Here is a 14949-nt window from a genome sequence, read left to right as displayed (position 1 = left end):
CCCCTGTAATGAGCGTTGTCCAAGATGTTTTTATAGAGGACGTGTTTATGTTCAGGTACAGAAAATTAGAGATGTAAATATGAACAACCCCAACATATTGTCATAACATGCTCTACATAAAAGCCTCACCTCTAGCCCCTAAGCGAAAGCATGGTGATGTAAGCCAAATCTGTCCATGTAGTATCCGTGTGAAGCACACCTCACCACTGTTACCTTGGTACAAGATCAGGCCGCCAGTATCCAGATCAGGACCAGTGGAGACACAAAGGCTGAGGTCTACCGAAAACCGGTTGGCAGCAAGGATGGAAATTCTGGCTGGGACCCCCTGTAATGAGTATTGTCCTACAAGATGTTTTTATAGGGGACGTTTTATGTTAAGGTACAGAAATCTGACGCAGGTATGTGCGGAACTACTGAATTGTTTGAGCAGTCTTGGAGCCAGCAATACAAAATAATATTCTGTGTGCCTCGAATTCTGTTCTTGTAATTCTGAGGAAAGAACATTCGCAGAATAGCAGTTCATAATAAAATTAAAACAATGCCATTGAAAAGAAGCAATAATAAAATGAATACAATTGGTCAGAAAAACAGAGCATGAATACTGAATAAAAGGCACAGGCCGCAAGCCTAAGCTAAGCTATCACTGTGCCCGAGCGACTAACTAAAATGGGCCTACGACAATACCAGACTGTGAACTTAAGTACTCTTGCGGACTACTTTTCTGAGAGTAAAAGTATTTAAAAGAAGACATATAAATTGACAAATCTCTTCAACACAGGTGGAGAAAAACCTGCTTAGCTTCTCAAACGATTTACTTGAATGATTCCAGGTGAAGATACTAGATCTCTCAAGCACACTGATATCTAGAAGTACTGGCAAGTATATGCCTCACTCATTACGTATTTTGAGGGCATTATTTCAGATTTTAAACATATTTGTTACTGTCCTCTTTGGAAGCTGGAAGACAGGCTGGAGGCGCTTGGGCAGGCCAAAGCTGTCAAAGGTTGCCCGAGCTGATTATCTTTATTCCCTCTTGGATGATGGGGAAGTTGGCAATCCCTCCGTTTATCTTTGTAAATCATAGTCAAAGGGCAGGCTTTCCAAAAAGAGTGCGCTGACAACAAGGTTGAAATCATTAATTTATTAAGGGCCGTAATTATACTTTTTGGCGCACAACTGCACCAACGCAGTTGTGCGTCAAAAAATTTAACGCCGGCTAACGCCATTCCAAAGCGCCATGCGGGCGCCTTATTTATGGAATGACGTTAGCCGACGGAGCTGACTGGTGTGCGTAAAAAAAAATTACCCACACCAGGCAGCGCCTGCGTAGGGGAAAATGGAGCTTGGGCGTCAAAGAATAAGGCAAGTCGGTCTGAGGCAAAAAATCTGCCTCAACCCGATTTGCGCCATTTTTTTTTTACCCCCACCGTCCATTGACATGACTCCTGTCTTAGCAAAGACAGGAGTCATGCCCCCTTGCCCAATGGCCATGCCCAGGGGACTTCTGTCCCCTGGGCATGGTCATTGAGCATAGTGGCATGTAGGGGGGCACAAAAAAAAAAAAAAAAAACTTACCTGAACTTACCTTAAGTTCCCTGGGATGGGTCCCTCCATCCTTGGGCGTCCTCCTGGGGTGGGCAAGGGTGGCAGGGGGTGTCCCTGGGGGCATGGGAGGGCACCTCTGGGCTCCTTCCGAGCCCACAGGTCCCTTAACCCCTGCCCTGACCAGGCGCTAAAAAATGACGCTAAAGCGGCTGGACGTCATTTTTTTTGACCCACCCACTCCCGGGCGTCATTTTTGCCCGGGAGTGTAAATACGGCGCACATGCCTCGGAGTCATTTTTTAGACGGGAACGCCTACCTTGCATATCATTAACACAAGGAAGGTGTCTACGCTAAAAAATGACGCAAACTCCAAGATCTTTGGCGCTAGACGGGTCTAACGGCAAAGTATAAATATGGAGTTAGTTTTGCGTCAGATTTGCGTAAAAAAAACCGACGCAATTCCGGCGCAAACAGAGTATAAATATGCCCCTAAGTGTTTATGGTTGTACTTTTCCACATTCTGAAGAATCTCTGTGAAAATGAAGTCAATGAGTGAGGAGCTGTCGCACAAGCTTATGGGTGTTAACTTGATTGCTGATTCAAGGGAGGTATTGAGAGCGAAGGTTACATTGTTGACAGTTTATTTATGTATGAATCTGGTCTGGGTTAGCTTGTGGGACACTGTTGTTCTTTAGAATGCCAGTGCAGATTTTTGATTTGAGATTGTTTTGCTAAAGATGCTTGGGGCCATATTTATACTTTTTGACGCACAACTGCGCCAACGCAGTTGTGCTTCAAAAATTTTAACGCCGGCTAACGCCATTCCAAAGCGCCATGCGGGCACCTTATTTATTGGATGACGTTAGCCGGCGCTGCGGACTGGTGTGCGTCAAAAAAAATGACTCACACCAGGGGAAAATGGAGCTTGGGCGTCAAAAAATGGGGCAAGTCAGGTCTGAGGCAAAATTTTGGCCTCAACCCGATTTGCGCCATTTTTTTTTACGCCCAACCCCCATTGAAATGACTCCTGTCTTAGCAAAGACAGGAGTCATGCCCCCTTGCCCAATGGCCATGCCCAGGGGACTTATGTCCCCTGGGCATGGTCATTGGGCATAGTGGCATGTAGGGGGGCCCAAATCAGGCCCACCTATGCCACAAAAAAAAAAATTAAAAAATATACTTACCTGAACTTACCTTAACTTCCCTGGGATGGGTCCCTCCATCCTTTGGTGTCCTCCTGGGGTGGGCAAAGGTGGCAGGGGGTGTCCCTGGGGGCATGGGAGGGCACCTCCAGGCTCCTTCTGAGCCCACAGGTCCCTTAACGCCTGCCCTGACCCAGGTGTTAAAAAACGGCGCCCATCAGGCTGGGCGCCGTTTTTTAAGGCCTGCCCCCTCCTGTGCGTCAAAATGACGTCACAGTATAAATATGGGGCACAGGCCTTAAAGTCATTTTTTGGAAGGGAACGCCTACCTTGCATATAATTAACGCAAAGCTGGTTCCCCCTTCTAAAAAATGACGCACATGGTGGAACTTTGACGCCCGCGGGGTCGGACGTCAAAGTATAAATATGGGGCAGTGTTAGCGCGAATGTGCGTCAAAAATTTTGACGCACATTCAGCGCAAACAGAGTATAAATATGCCCCTTGATGTCTTAACCAACGGGGCTCAATCCGTTCAGCAAAATTCTATCTCACTGTACGAATGTGTCTAATGGTGCGTTAAATGGACACCACAGCAATGGAGAATGCACTTAATTGTTGCTGCTCACCAAAGAGTAAAATAAAGAATCGTAGTTTTCATAGTTGTTTTATAGTCCACAAATGCGCACTGAGTTTTAGGCACATGTGTTTTGTTGCAAAGTAATTGTTACTTGATTTCTTTGATTTATTAACCAAACGTTTCATGTAAACTACTTTCTAGTAGTTTAGTAAAAGGCCTTATTACCCAGAAGGCCCGGGCTGCTCTGTGCAATCATGAGAACCTTTATCACACTAGTGTTAACTTTGCCTGGGATGTTAGCACATGAGTACTTTATTGTCTCCAACTTGGCTAGCGTAGTGCAGCAAAAAGAATAAGGGCCTCATTTACAAGGGTATTACACCATCGGAATGTCACTTTTCCCGAAGTTCTAGTGGCGCAAAGCCCTTCTCCATATTTTCAAAGCAGCGTTAAGCCACTTTTTGTGGCTTAAAGCCACCTTGTTAATACGGCCCCTTAACATGCATCACTTTGTATCCAATGGGTGTTGCTGTGGGTGTTCCATGCAACACTTATTGCATTTTTACGCTGCCCAAGAGTTATGAGAAAACATAAACCTGAGGCAGTACCAAAATCTAATGCCACCCCGGGGGTGGCGTTAGAGTGGCGCAACAAGGAGAAATACTTATATTTCTCCTCGTTTCTGCTTTTTCAGTGAAAAAGCAAAACACCATTAAAGAGTGTTTATGTGAAGGAAGGTGTCCCTTCCTGCACTTTAACACTCATTAATTAATGCTAATTTGTTACTTCTATATGTGCTGCATTATGCAGCACACATAGAAATAAAAAATCACCATTATTGATTGTTTATGTGCAGGAAGGGGTACCTTCCTGCACATAAACAATCATTACCTGCAATGCAGGCACCCTTGCACTATGGTGCAAGGTGCCTGTGTTGGCGATAGGAAGCTAATTTTAGCGCCAGTGCTAGTGAAAACAAGGATTGTGGGCTGTGTTGTAGTAAATACAGTGAATCCCTGCATTTCTGAAATGACGCATTGCAGCACTGCAAACTTTGCCGCAGAGCAGCGCTGAGCCATTTCTTTGTACATGAGGCTCTAATTGCAAGGAGCAGAATTAGGCTTATACCTTTGTGTAGTTGCAATTTACCTCTGTTGAGGGTTACATTGAAAGTGCTGTAAGGGCATTAGCAATTGTATCCTTATTGAAAGCATATACATTTTAATAACCTTGGCACAACTGCACTTTACCTTATTACAATATTTTCCATTGTGCAAAAGATTGTGCATGCCTTGTACTGCCCAAATCACTGTTTCGTATTTTTCTTTGATGCCTTATAGTCAGTTTTTAGCACTATGTATGCAGCTACAGGGGTATAGTTGGCTATGGTCTGACAGTTTGATATGTCCTTGACCTGTTTAATTTGTCAGAGGGGATCGAAGGTCCATATGTTTTAACTTGATCTAGTACAAAATTGGTTGGTTTCATATGTTATTTATGATAAAAATGAACTGTAGTGTATTTTATGTGTTGAAATGTACTACACATTGTAATGGTTTTAATTAAGCAAGCAATAAAAACGTTCCTTACCTAGTCTCCCACCACCAGCACATGCACAGACACCAGTGGTTGGATTCTGAACGTGGCTCACAACCCTAGACTATGCATCACCTCACCTGGATGGGGTGTGGCTTACACAAACGGGGAGTGTCCACCTTGTTGAAATTAAGAAGGGTTTTCTGTATAGACACTACTGGCCTAGGTGGAGAACAGCTGCAAAGGAACAGGACAACTGTGTTACGTGTTTTTATGCAGACGTTCCCAATTGTATGAATACACTGAAAGCCCCCTTAAGGGTTAGCATGTGCCATTAGTATTTGGGCAGGGGCACCCAGGCCTTCTAGGTGCCCTCAAGTGACCAGGGTGCTCTAGCCTGATTATGAGTCAGCTGATTTATTCAAATCCGTGCATAAACCCCTGGTTAAGGATGGGTTGGAATTATGACTTGGAAGGTATTTAAAATATCCGATAATTATCAGATGCAATAAATACCTCAACTTTTGTTACATTTCAGCAAGTCAAACCTGACCAAATTTAATGGAAAAAGGCATACTGTCTTCAGTGTATCATGTGTATTTTGGTGTATTAAATACAAACATCCACATAATTTCCCAGAAAATCATGCCCAATAAATAATGCATCCAATGTTATTGCCATTTATCAGGTACAATAAGTAGCTCCTTTACAGGTAACTAGGGCCTATGCAGATACTAATAAACAGCTTCCCTGCTGTGCGGTCAGCATCTGTACTGTGGCTTCTACTGTGCTTTTGGAAGGGAGGCATGGACCGCACAGGGTATTAGCATCAGTGGTTCTACCCCGGCACCCTTGCAGATGAGTTGGCAGTATGTCCATAACATTGCCTTTGTTTCCGTCTAGCGTGTGTCCTGGAGTGATGAACTTAATCAACTCAACTTCCTATATGGTGCACATTCAGTGCATTGCCTCAGAACTGCTTTGCCCATGTAATGTGTATTGTATGCAGGTGAAAATGATTTTTTCGTTTCAGGGTGCCACATGTCTATCGAAACGAGGGAATCCCTACATTGGCTTGCACATCAACTGCTGGAGCAGACACACTTTACCTATTACAGAAGAGGCATCGTAGCTCCCTTCAGACTAATCAATGGGAATACCACATCGCGCTTCAATCGCAGGGGACAAGTTAGTTACATAAGACGGCCAAGGAGCGGCTCCTGTTGATGTGGGTGCAAAAAATACATGAAAATGAATGGTAACCATAACAAGTATTTTTATAGAACAATTGACCTTATAGAAGAAACTCAATGAGTACTAAACTGACCAATTTGTCAGAAAATTTGCTATTCTCGCGTTTCTGTACCACCATCAGAAAAGTATATCTTTAAAACCTCCAAAATATCACACATCAAAATGTCCACATCACTTCCATCCCACCTGCACTGTTCACACAGAACAGCGCTACTAAACGTCATATTTAGTGAAGCAAACAAAAGGCATTAAAAACACATCTCCATAGCTGGAATGAGATATTGGCTCAGGTTATTACAGCCTCCTACCATCGCCCCAGGACATTTTTTCAAATTACTTCTGTTTCTGCCCTTAATAACACCGCGCTGGAAAATAGAGTTTTCGTCCTTCAAAAGTGCACGTAATGTGGACAAAAAACCTTCTATTCAACACAGATTCAGAAAAAAATGTATTCTGCTACAAGCAAACAAAACAAACGACAGAAATCTGCAACAAAACAAGGATACTTAATATGAATAGTAAAAATGGCTTTATTAACTTTGATAAATGGATTGTAATTATATTATTTATCATGTTAAAGAGTAAATTACAGCAAATTAAATCGGATATAGTGGTTAAGAATGCATAGAAGAGGAAGCTAATTACAGGGAATTCTAAAATATATATACGTGCTCTCTGCTGCCACCTACTATAAACTCATTTACAGTAATTATATTTTTAAAATTCATTTATGTAAATTACATTTCCATAGGATTATATACATATGTGACAAGCAAAAATATACAGTCTGACAGAAGATCTGTCTCATGAAGCTGATAAACAAAAAATACAATTAAAAAATGAAAGCCTGATATTGCAGGCCTGTTGAACGACATATGAAAAGATGAGGATATCGGCACATTTGTTTTATATGATTTCTAAGTGCACTTTAAACCGTGGCAGCTGTAACCTACTGCTGCCTCTCTGTATAAACTCAGACCAAGGAAAGGTCTGTGGGAGTCTCACTCTTTTTTATTGCATTAAAGCATGTACAATATTTCCAAAAAATAAAAGATCTGTTACCAAATTGCCTTAGTTACTTTGATAAAAGGGCAACTTGGGACGATGTCTTCCTAAAAAAAAAATACCTCAATTATTGTGTTTTGAAAATACAGCCGGAAGGGGTCCTTACGGCTGGGTGTGTCGCATCAAAATTCTGCCACGCAGATGAAACATTTTTGGAAACTTAGTTTGCCAGTAAAATATGACGAAAATAACAGTTTTTTCAGGAGCATTCTCCAAATAAGGGCCTCATTTCAAGTAAACTCAGTGCTGAACTAGTATACACATTTTATACATTTTTCCCTGCATGAATTTTACCAGCTAGAAAATGTCGAACTATGTACGGGGAAATCGCAATATTTGAGTTTTAACAACTCCGAACGGATAAAAATATGCAGTATCGCCTTACTATCAATTCTTCTAGGCCACGGAACTCAAAACGGTGTAGAACTACTAAGAACAAAAACCTGAGTGGTGTTGGTGTTTTTTCGGGCCATATTACTACAAAAATAAATCCACAGACAGCGGAATGAGTGACTAAAAGGTTTCATGGGTTTTCCCTGCAAAATCCACTACTAGTATTATTTAAAAAAAAAAACTTTACAGAATTGTAGAATTGAAGTCTCACAATTTCACACATCCCTGGTGTTAATGCTCAGCAACAGAGGGTTCCTGCAGAAGGTGTCCTGTACTGTGTGTCTGCCCCGCGCTAGTGTACAAACACCCTTCTTGCATCTTGATCGTTGCCTACAATGTTCTGAGTGGCATCTCTTCAAAGGCGTTTCTATGCTAGTTCTGCGTTCCTTAACACACTAAGCCCTGTTGGATGTGTTATGTCTTCCATTTTGTGCATTTGTCTAATCCAACCAAACCTAAAATGCCAATTAACAGTGAATAGAAAATACAGGCTTGGCGAATCACCGTCCTCGCAATGGTAGACTACCGTGGTACAAAAAAATCATTACACTGTCCTGGGGTGGGAGGGAGGTTGACAGGAGGTAAGACATACAGAGTTGCAGGATACCATGTTGAAAAATTCGATGAGTTTCTCACAGATCAGCTTTTTCCTTCACAATGAAGATCTGTGTTGCCAGTGAGGCTCACAGAGGGTAGAACTGCGACGCCGCTTCTGAGGACTGGATTTCCACCTGAGCCATTTTAAACTGGGTGCACTGCAGCCACTTGCGGAGCACAGCGGCATTGTGGCTTGTCTGCCCCGAACCCTGTAGCATCCTCAGACTATGGTGGTTCACGTTGTTCTGAATGGCCTGAAGGCGGAGTTGGAGCCCAGCAGACAAATGCTATTGAGAAATAGAAAGACCATGACCCTTATGCCATTCTGACACCATACTGCATCTGTGCCACATTTATACAAACAGTTCACAATATCAAAGTATCGTACATTACATTACATCTGAACCATGCATTTCATTTGAAATCATAGTACCTTCCTTTCCTTCAGATTCAGATCTTTTATTTTGCTCTCTTCAGCCTATTGTTCGTCTTCAAAGCATATATTTATAATGGTTGCATATAAATCTTTCAGATAATTTGGTGAGTACAGAGGAACTTTTTTTTGGAGTCCTGAACTGATCAAAACCTTTGTGAAACATACCAGCTAATCACATAGTTAGATCCAGACTATCAGATTTCGATTGGAGTTCTGAGTAACAGTTATTGGCGTTTTTCCATAGATTACATTCTCACTATTTTAGGTTCATGCCAGGGCCTTATTAGAGTTTGGGGGACAGAATACTCTGTCACAAATGTGGCAGGTGCCCTTATACAGCAAATTACAAGTGTATTATAGTCTATGACACTTGTGATTCAGTAGATGGGATATCCGTTATGTTTTGCCGGAATATCCCATCCACCAAACTTTGAAAAAGACCCAATGACACAATATAACCGTTTTCTTGTAGCAGATGGTAATGGATATACACCTTTTTGTAAACTCCTTCAACTGTTTCAAATCCTGGGGGATTGGGCCCAGATCTGCAGGATTTAGGTTCTTAACCCACGGTTGCAATGCTTAATTCAGTGCCCTTCCATTTTCACTGCAGCTTCAGACAAACAACTGAGCATTCCTGCAAGCATGGCGTTTGTGCTTTCTGGGTTACTAACAACTCCACAAGGGGTTCAGGGACACAATTGTAATCCTAACAATCTTTCATTAATGACTTACATATTCAAGGATCATTACATTCGTTTTGACACACTTATTTCGAAATAGTTATTTTAAAATTCCTGAATCTAGTGCACTCAATATTGCATGGTAACCTCACAGAAGATAAAAAGTAGACACAGCTAAGCATTTCATTAACACTTTAAACAACAGGTAAACATTGTAACAACATAATTGAAATTTGCAGAGCTAACATTCACACTGTGCTATGTCTAGGCGCTATGCTAGATCTAGCAGAATCAATTAATAAGCCTATTTTTTGAGTTTCAGAAGTTGTGAAAATACCTGGGACAACAAGATTAGTTGCTTGTCTGGAATGGATTGCTAGATATTTCGAGTAAAATGGCAAGGAAATTGTGGCAGATCGAGAACAGAATACTGGCATCAGTCAGTGCACTCAGAGCATCAAAAGAGTCCAGCAGCTTTGGTGAAGGCAGTGAAATTTTGTTCCATGGCCATCTGAATTTGAGTCATGGGTGAAGCTTCTCTCTCAGTCAGTGGTAAATTCCTGGGGTATGTAGAGGGCATTGATCACTGATTTTTATCTTATTTTTTCTGAATCAAATAGGGATTTTAAGACACTATGGGGGAATACAACCCCAGCAGTCGACGATAATGTGGCGGTAAGTACCACCAACAGGATGGCGGTAATTACTGCCATATTATGAAATTGGCGGGTTGGCCAAAGCCAACCCGCCAATGTTCCACTCCGACCTCCACGGCGATAACAGCTGCCGGACTGGAGATATACATCTGCAGCCCGGCAGCCACCATTGTGCCGCCTGCGGGATTACGACCCTGCCTACCGCCATGGTTTTCGTGGTGTTCATAACGCCACAAAAACCATGCTGGTAGGCCATATCAGTGACAGGGAATCCCTTCCCTGCCACTGATAGGGGTCTCCCCCCTTCCTCTCCAGTTACCCCTCCACCCCCTACCTCTCCAATCCCACACCCCCCTACATTCATGCCCCCTTCACACACACACAAGCATACACACACCCATTCCCACATGCTTACACGCATGCATACATGCATTCACACACACATCCGCACACACTTCAAAACATACACGCAGACACGCATTCACATTTCACAACATACACGCACTCAAAAGTCTGTACATGCACACACGCATTCAACACGCAACACACACCCCCATTCATGCACAAACATACATTCACACACCCCCACACACACACAACACCCCCCTTCCTCCTCCCCTGTTGGAGACACGAGTTACCTGGATCCAGGGGGTCCTTCGGCAGGCGACGGTACGGGGCGCTGTTACCGCTAGCAGCACCCACCAGCAGAACACTGCGAGGCCGTATTATTGGTCATAATATGGCTGGCGGCGGTCTACTGGTGTGGCGCTGCTGCTGGTAGCAGCACCACCTTACCGCCATCCACCGGCATGGCCATAGCCGGATTTCCGCCATTCTTGTGGCAGAAACCTGGCTGTGGTCATAATATGGCAGATGGCTGGTAGCCACGGCGACGGTCTTTTGACAGCCGTTGCCACAGCGGGAGGCATTTCTACCGCAGATGTTAAAATGAGAGCTTATATCTAACCAGCCAGGCTAGTCGGGTGCAAAACACGTCACCTATGTGAAAAGTTGCTAAGTTTTTCCTTCATCTATACCTCATATTTACTTTAAGTGTCTACTTCTAATACTTTGAGATGTAGATCCTGTGAGGATGTAATATACCTGACATGCCTGATTGTGTAACAATTCAGGAAAAAGGGTGGTTGGCCATGAATACTACTTTCACCAGATGACAACACCCTGTGAACGATAGCATAGACCAGCTTACTAAAATGGAAACTAGCTAAACAAAACATGACCTGCATGTGTTTAAGTACCTCAAACGTTCTACTAAGATGAAAATATTTAAGCCTAAAAGCAAGCGATTAAAATAAATATAATAATAAAATTATGAAGGTATTAGAAATTGGGTTTCTGATTGGCAGAAGTATGCCTCCTCTCCAAGCAGGAACCACAATCCTAGTCAGGGTAAGTCAGATATACACCTTAAATTAACCTGTGCTCTTTCTCTGGTAGCTTGGCACAGATAGCAGGAGTAACTTAGGAGGCAATAGTAAAGTGATTGTGCAACACTTAAAACAGTAAAGCAGTGAAAACACCACACAAAAAATAATCCAAACCAAGTTAGAAAAATAGTTCTTGCTTTAATGAAAAAAACAACCAAAATGACAAAATCCAATAGGTAGAAGTCAAGATGTGAATTCTTAAAGAATATGTGCACATGTAGTGTTTAAAAGCTTAAAGTGCCAACCAGGGCTACCTGGTCACACTAGACAGGGATAAAACCAAAATTCAGAATGACAGTGATGAAGCGTGGGCCGGATACAGGGTCCAACCTTGACTTGCTGTAACAGTACCTTGTGTGGAGGGTTGCACCAACGTCAAAGATCCAATGCAAGGAGCAGAGCAGATAATGTGAAAGTGATGCATCAGTTCCAATCAGGGGCTCCGATCATTGATCCACGCAGTCCTTGATCATCGAGCAGTGGTTCGGCGTTGCTCTCCCTTTATGAAGGTGATGCATAGACAAACGACAGAAACAGGTGCCAGTTGGTGCCTGGAAGTCTTTGCCCTCGGCGGCAGCAGCAATGCATAGGTGTCGGGAGGTGATGCAGCGGTTCTGATTGGCACAACAGCAGTGATGCGTACACATCCAGAGTTGCAACACAGAAGAATCCACTTCTAAAGGCCCAGGTCTGGATTGGCACCACTTGGCAGGGCAGGAGTCACAGGTGGCAGAGTCCAGGTGCTGTTAGAGATGCAGGGAGTCTTTGATGTCCTCGAGACTGTAGAACACAAGGCAAGCCAGCAGGTCCTTGGAGTCATTTAGTTCTGGGAAAGTAGAGATTCAGGTCCAGTTCTTCTCACTCACAGGCAAGGAGGCAGCAGGCAGGAGGGCAGGCACAGCCAAGCAGAAGTCTAGCCACGTCCAGCAGAGTTCCAGTAGAGTGGCAGTCTCTTCAGCACAGCAGTTATTCTTCTTCCTGGTACAGTATCCTCAGGTCCAGAAATTTACTGCTTTGGTATGGCCAGGAGTCCAGTTCTTATACTCAGTGGTGTTTTTAAAGTGTGGGTGAATTCAAATAGGGGCTTTGTAGTGCACACAGGTCCTCCCTTTCATGCCCTGGCTCCAGACACACTACAGGAGGGTATGCAGCTCTTTTTGTGGGGAAAGGCACAGCCCTATTCAGGTGCTGGTGTCAGCCCCTCCATCCTATACCGTCCAGGATGGCCAGATGATAGCCCATCAGGATCTGAATGTCCCATCAGTCACACCTCAGTTCGATTTGTGTGTGACTGGCTAGAGGGAATACACAAAGACCAGCTGTCACCCAACCCGGACGTGTATTGCAGGCAGGCAGCAGGCACACAGGGCTAAAGAGCAGAAAAATGTCAACTTTCTAAAAGTAGCCTTTTTATAGTGGCAATCCTAAATCCAACTTTACTATTAAGGAGGATTTATTAATACAATTGCATAGGCACCAAACATGACAGTCCTACTCCTTCTCAATTAGGAATTACACTTAAAAGGTGTATTAAGGAATCCCCAGTGTTATCCTAAGAGAGGGGTAGGCCTCACAGTACTGAAAAACAAATTTGAGAATTTTTTATTAGTGGGACATGTAAAGCTAAAGAGTATGTGTCCTGCCTTTTACTTACACCATACCCTGCCCCATTGGCTATCTCAGGCCTTACGGGTGTCTTAAGTATAATAAAAGAGGTGTTTACGGCTTGGCAGGGGGTTTTAAATGTCATGTCGGCATGGCAGTGAAAACTGCACATACAGGCTCTGCAGTAAAAGTCCTGAGACATGTGTATAGGGCTACTTTAGTGGGTGGCACAATCAGTGCTGCAGGCCCACTTGTAACATTTAACTTACAGGCCCTGGGAAGATATAATTCATTTTACAAGGGACTTATAAGTACATTAAATATGTCAATTGTGGCTACACCAATGTTACCATGTTTTAGGGGAGTGAGCACATGCATTTGAGCACTGGTTAGCAGTAGTCAAGTTCCCAGAGTCCTAAGGCCAACAAAAACTGATCAGCCAAAGTGAGGCAAGGGTAGGCAAAAAGGTTGGGGGGGGGAGGGCACCCTAAGGCTGCCAGGTCTAACAGAAGGGGAACAGCCATTGTGTTTATGACATCTCTGGAGTACCTCCTACACTAAACAATCACTGAATGTGATTTTGCATAAGCGTGATCATCATAACACCATTGCACATTTACAGAACAGAGGAATATGCTAGAAACATGCATATGATGGAATCACAGTTCATCACTTGTTGTGAGTTCAATAATACATGTTAACATACTAAAATGAAAGGGGTCGATGCATTGGGAGACACAGGCACATGATAAACATTCAGAAGCACCAAATTATTTACAAATATATCATTTTGCACTCCCTGTGCAGCATTTCATGTATATGACAGTTAAAGCAATTAAAAAGGACAGTGGTCTTATTCATTTGTGGAGGAAGCTGGTGTTTTCACTCTACAACAGATTGGGAATAAAAAGGCACTAGAAAGGTTTTAAAAATAAAGGAGAAGTCGGGATTCCTCTTGTTTAGCTCTTTTCACAATTAATTTGGGATCAACTTTAGTGATACCTTCTAATAATAAATAAAGTCTTATTTCGAGAAAGATCCATATATTTTTTCTAATCTACCCTCAGCAGGAGACTTTCATTTCATCTTTAGGAATTGATCTGTAAGGGATATATATTGGAAGCCCACTTCAAAATATTGGGACCTCCTCTTGTGCTTGACAGGGGTAAAATAAGCTAAGGATCTTGGTAAAATAAGCCAGGTGTCTGGCCTGGTTAATTGCAGAGGCACAATGGTGGAAGATGAATCAATCCATGCATCAGATAATGCATGTTACATCTACCATTAGACATTTTTAATATTACTACTGTTGGACCTAGCCCTTTTACAGGGTCATTCCCCAGACTTTTTGCTTTTTGCCTCCTTATTTTTCTGACCTTTGTTGGCTGACATTTTGACTCTGAGCACTTTTTCACTGCTAACCAGTGCTAAAGTGCATGTGCTCTCCTTTACAAAATTGGTATGATTGGATTATACCTAATTGGCATATTTAATTTACCTAAAAGTCCCTTGTAAAGTGTTATCCCTATTCCCAGGGCCTGTAAATTAAACGCTACGAGTGGGCCTGCAGCGCTGCTTGCGCCACCCACTGAAGTAGCCTGTCAAACCTATCTAAGGCCTGCTAGCGCAGAGCCTGTGTGCACAGTTTCCTGCTACAGGGACCTGGCATCTAAATTTACTTGCCAGGCCCAGAACTCACCTTTTACTACATGTAAGTCACCCCTAAGGTACGCCCTAGCTAGCCCTTTGGGCAGGGAGCCATGTATGTACTGTAGAAGGAAGGACATGTGCCATGTTGCATCGCCTGTCCTGGTAGTGACAAACAGCCTAACTTGGTGTCTCACTGCTGTGAGTGCTGCCTCCTCATAGGATTGCATTGGAAATGCCCTGCCTTATGTGTAAGGGGTATTGTCTGATGTATGAGGGGTAGCGTAGGCATGTTTGGTATGGTTGTGATAGTGGTGAGAAATGCTGCTTACTGGTGTAGGTGTATTTTTTATTACTATCACAG

General features: G+C 43.1%; 1 protein-coding gene across 1 annotated transcript in view; it reads right to left on the bottom strand.

Moving 5' to 3' along the window:
* Positions 1-6567: 6567 nt before the first annotated feature.
* The window catches only part of UNC79 (unc-79 homolog, NALCN channel complex subunit), a 770017-nt gene continuing 761635 nt past the window's right edge, over positions 6568-14949 (bottom strand). Inside the window, exon 52 of the mRNA XM_069208227.1 lies at positions 6568-8397. Coding sequence (XP_069064328.1) covers positions 8197-8397 — 201 coding nt within the window. The 3' untranslated portion in view covers positions 6568-8196. The remainder of the gene's footprint in view (positions 8398-14949) is intronic.

This window comes from Pleurodeles waltl, chromosome 9, assembly GCF_031143425.1.
Source record: "Pleurodeles waltl isolate 20211129_DDA chromosome 9, aPleWal1.hap1.20221129, whole genome shotgun sequence".
Taxonomy (NCBI): Eukaryota; Metazoa; Chordata; class Amphibia; order Caudata; family Salamandridae; genus Pleurodeles; species Pleurodeles waltl.
The sequence above is the reverse complement of the archived record's forward strand: the minus strand, read 5'-3'. Positions and strand labels throughout refer to the sequence as shown.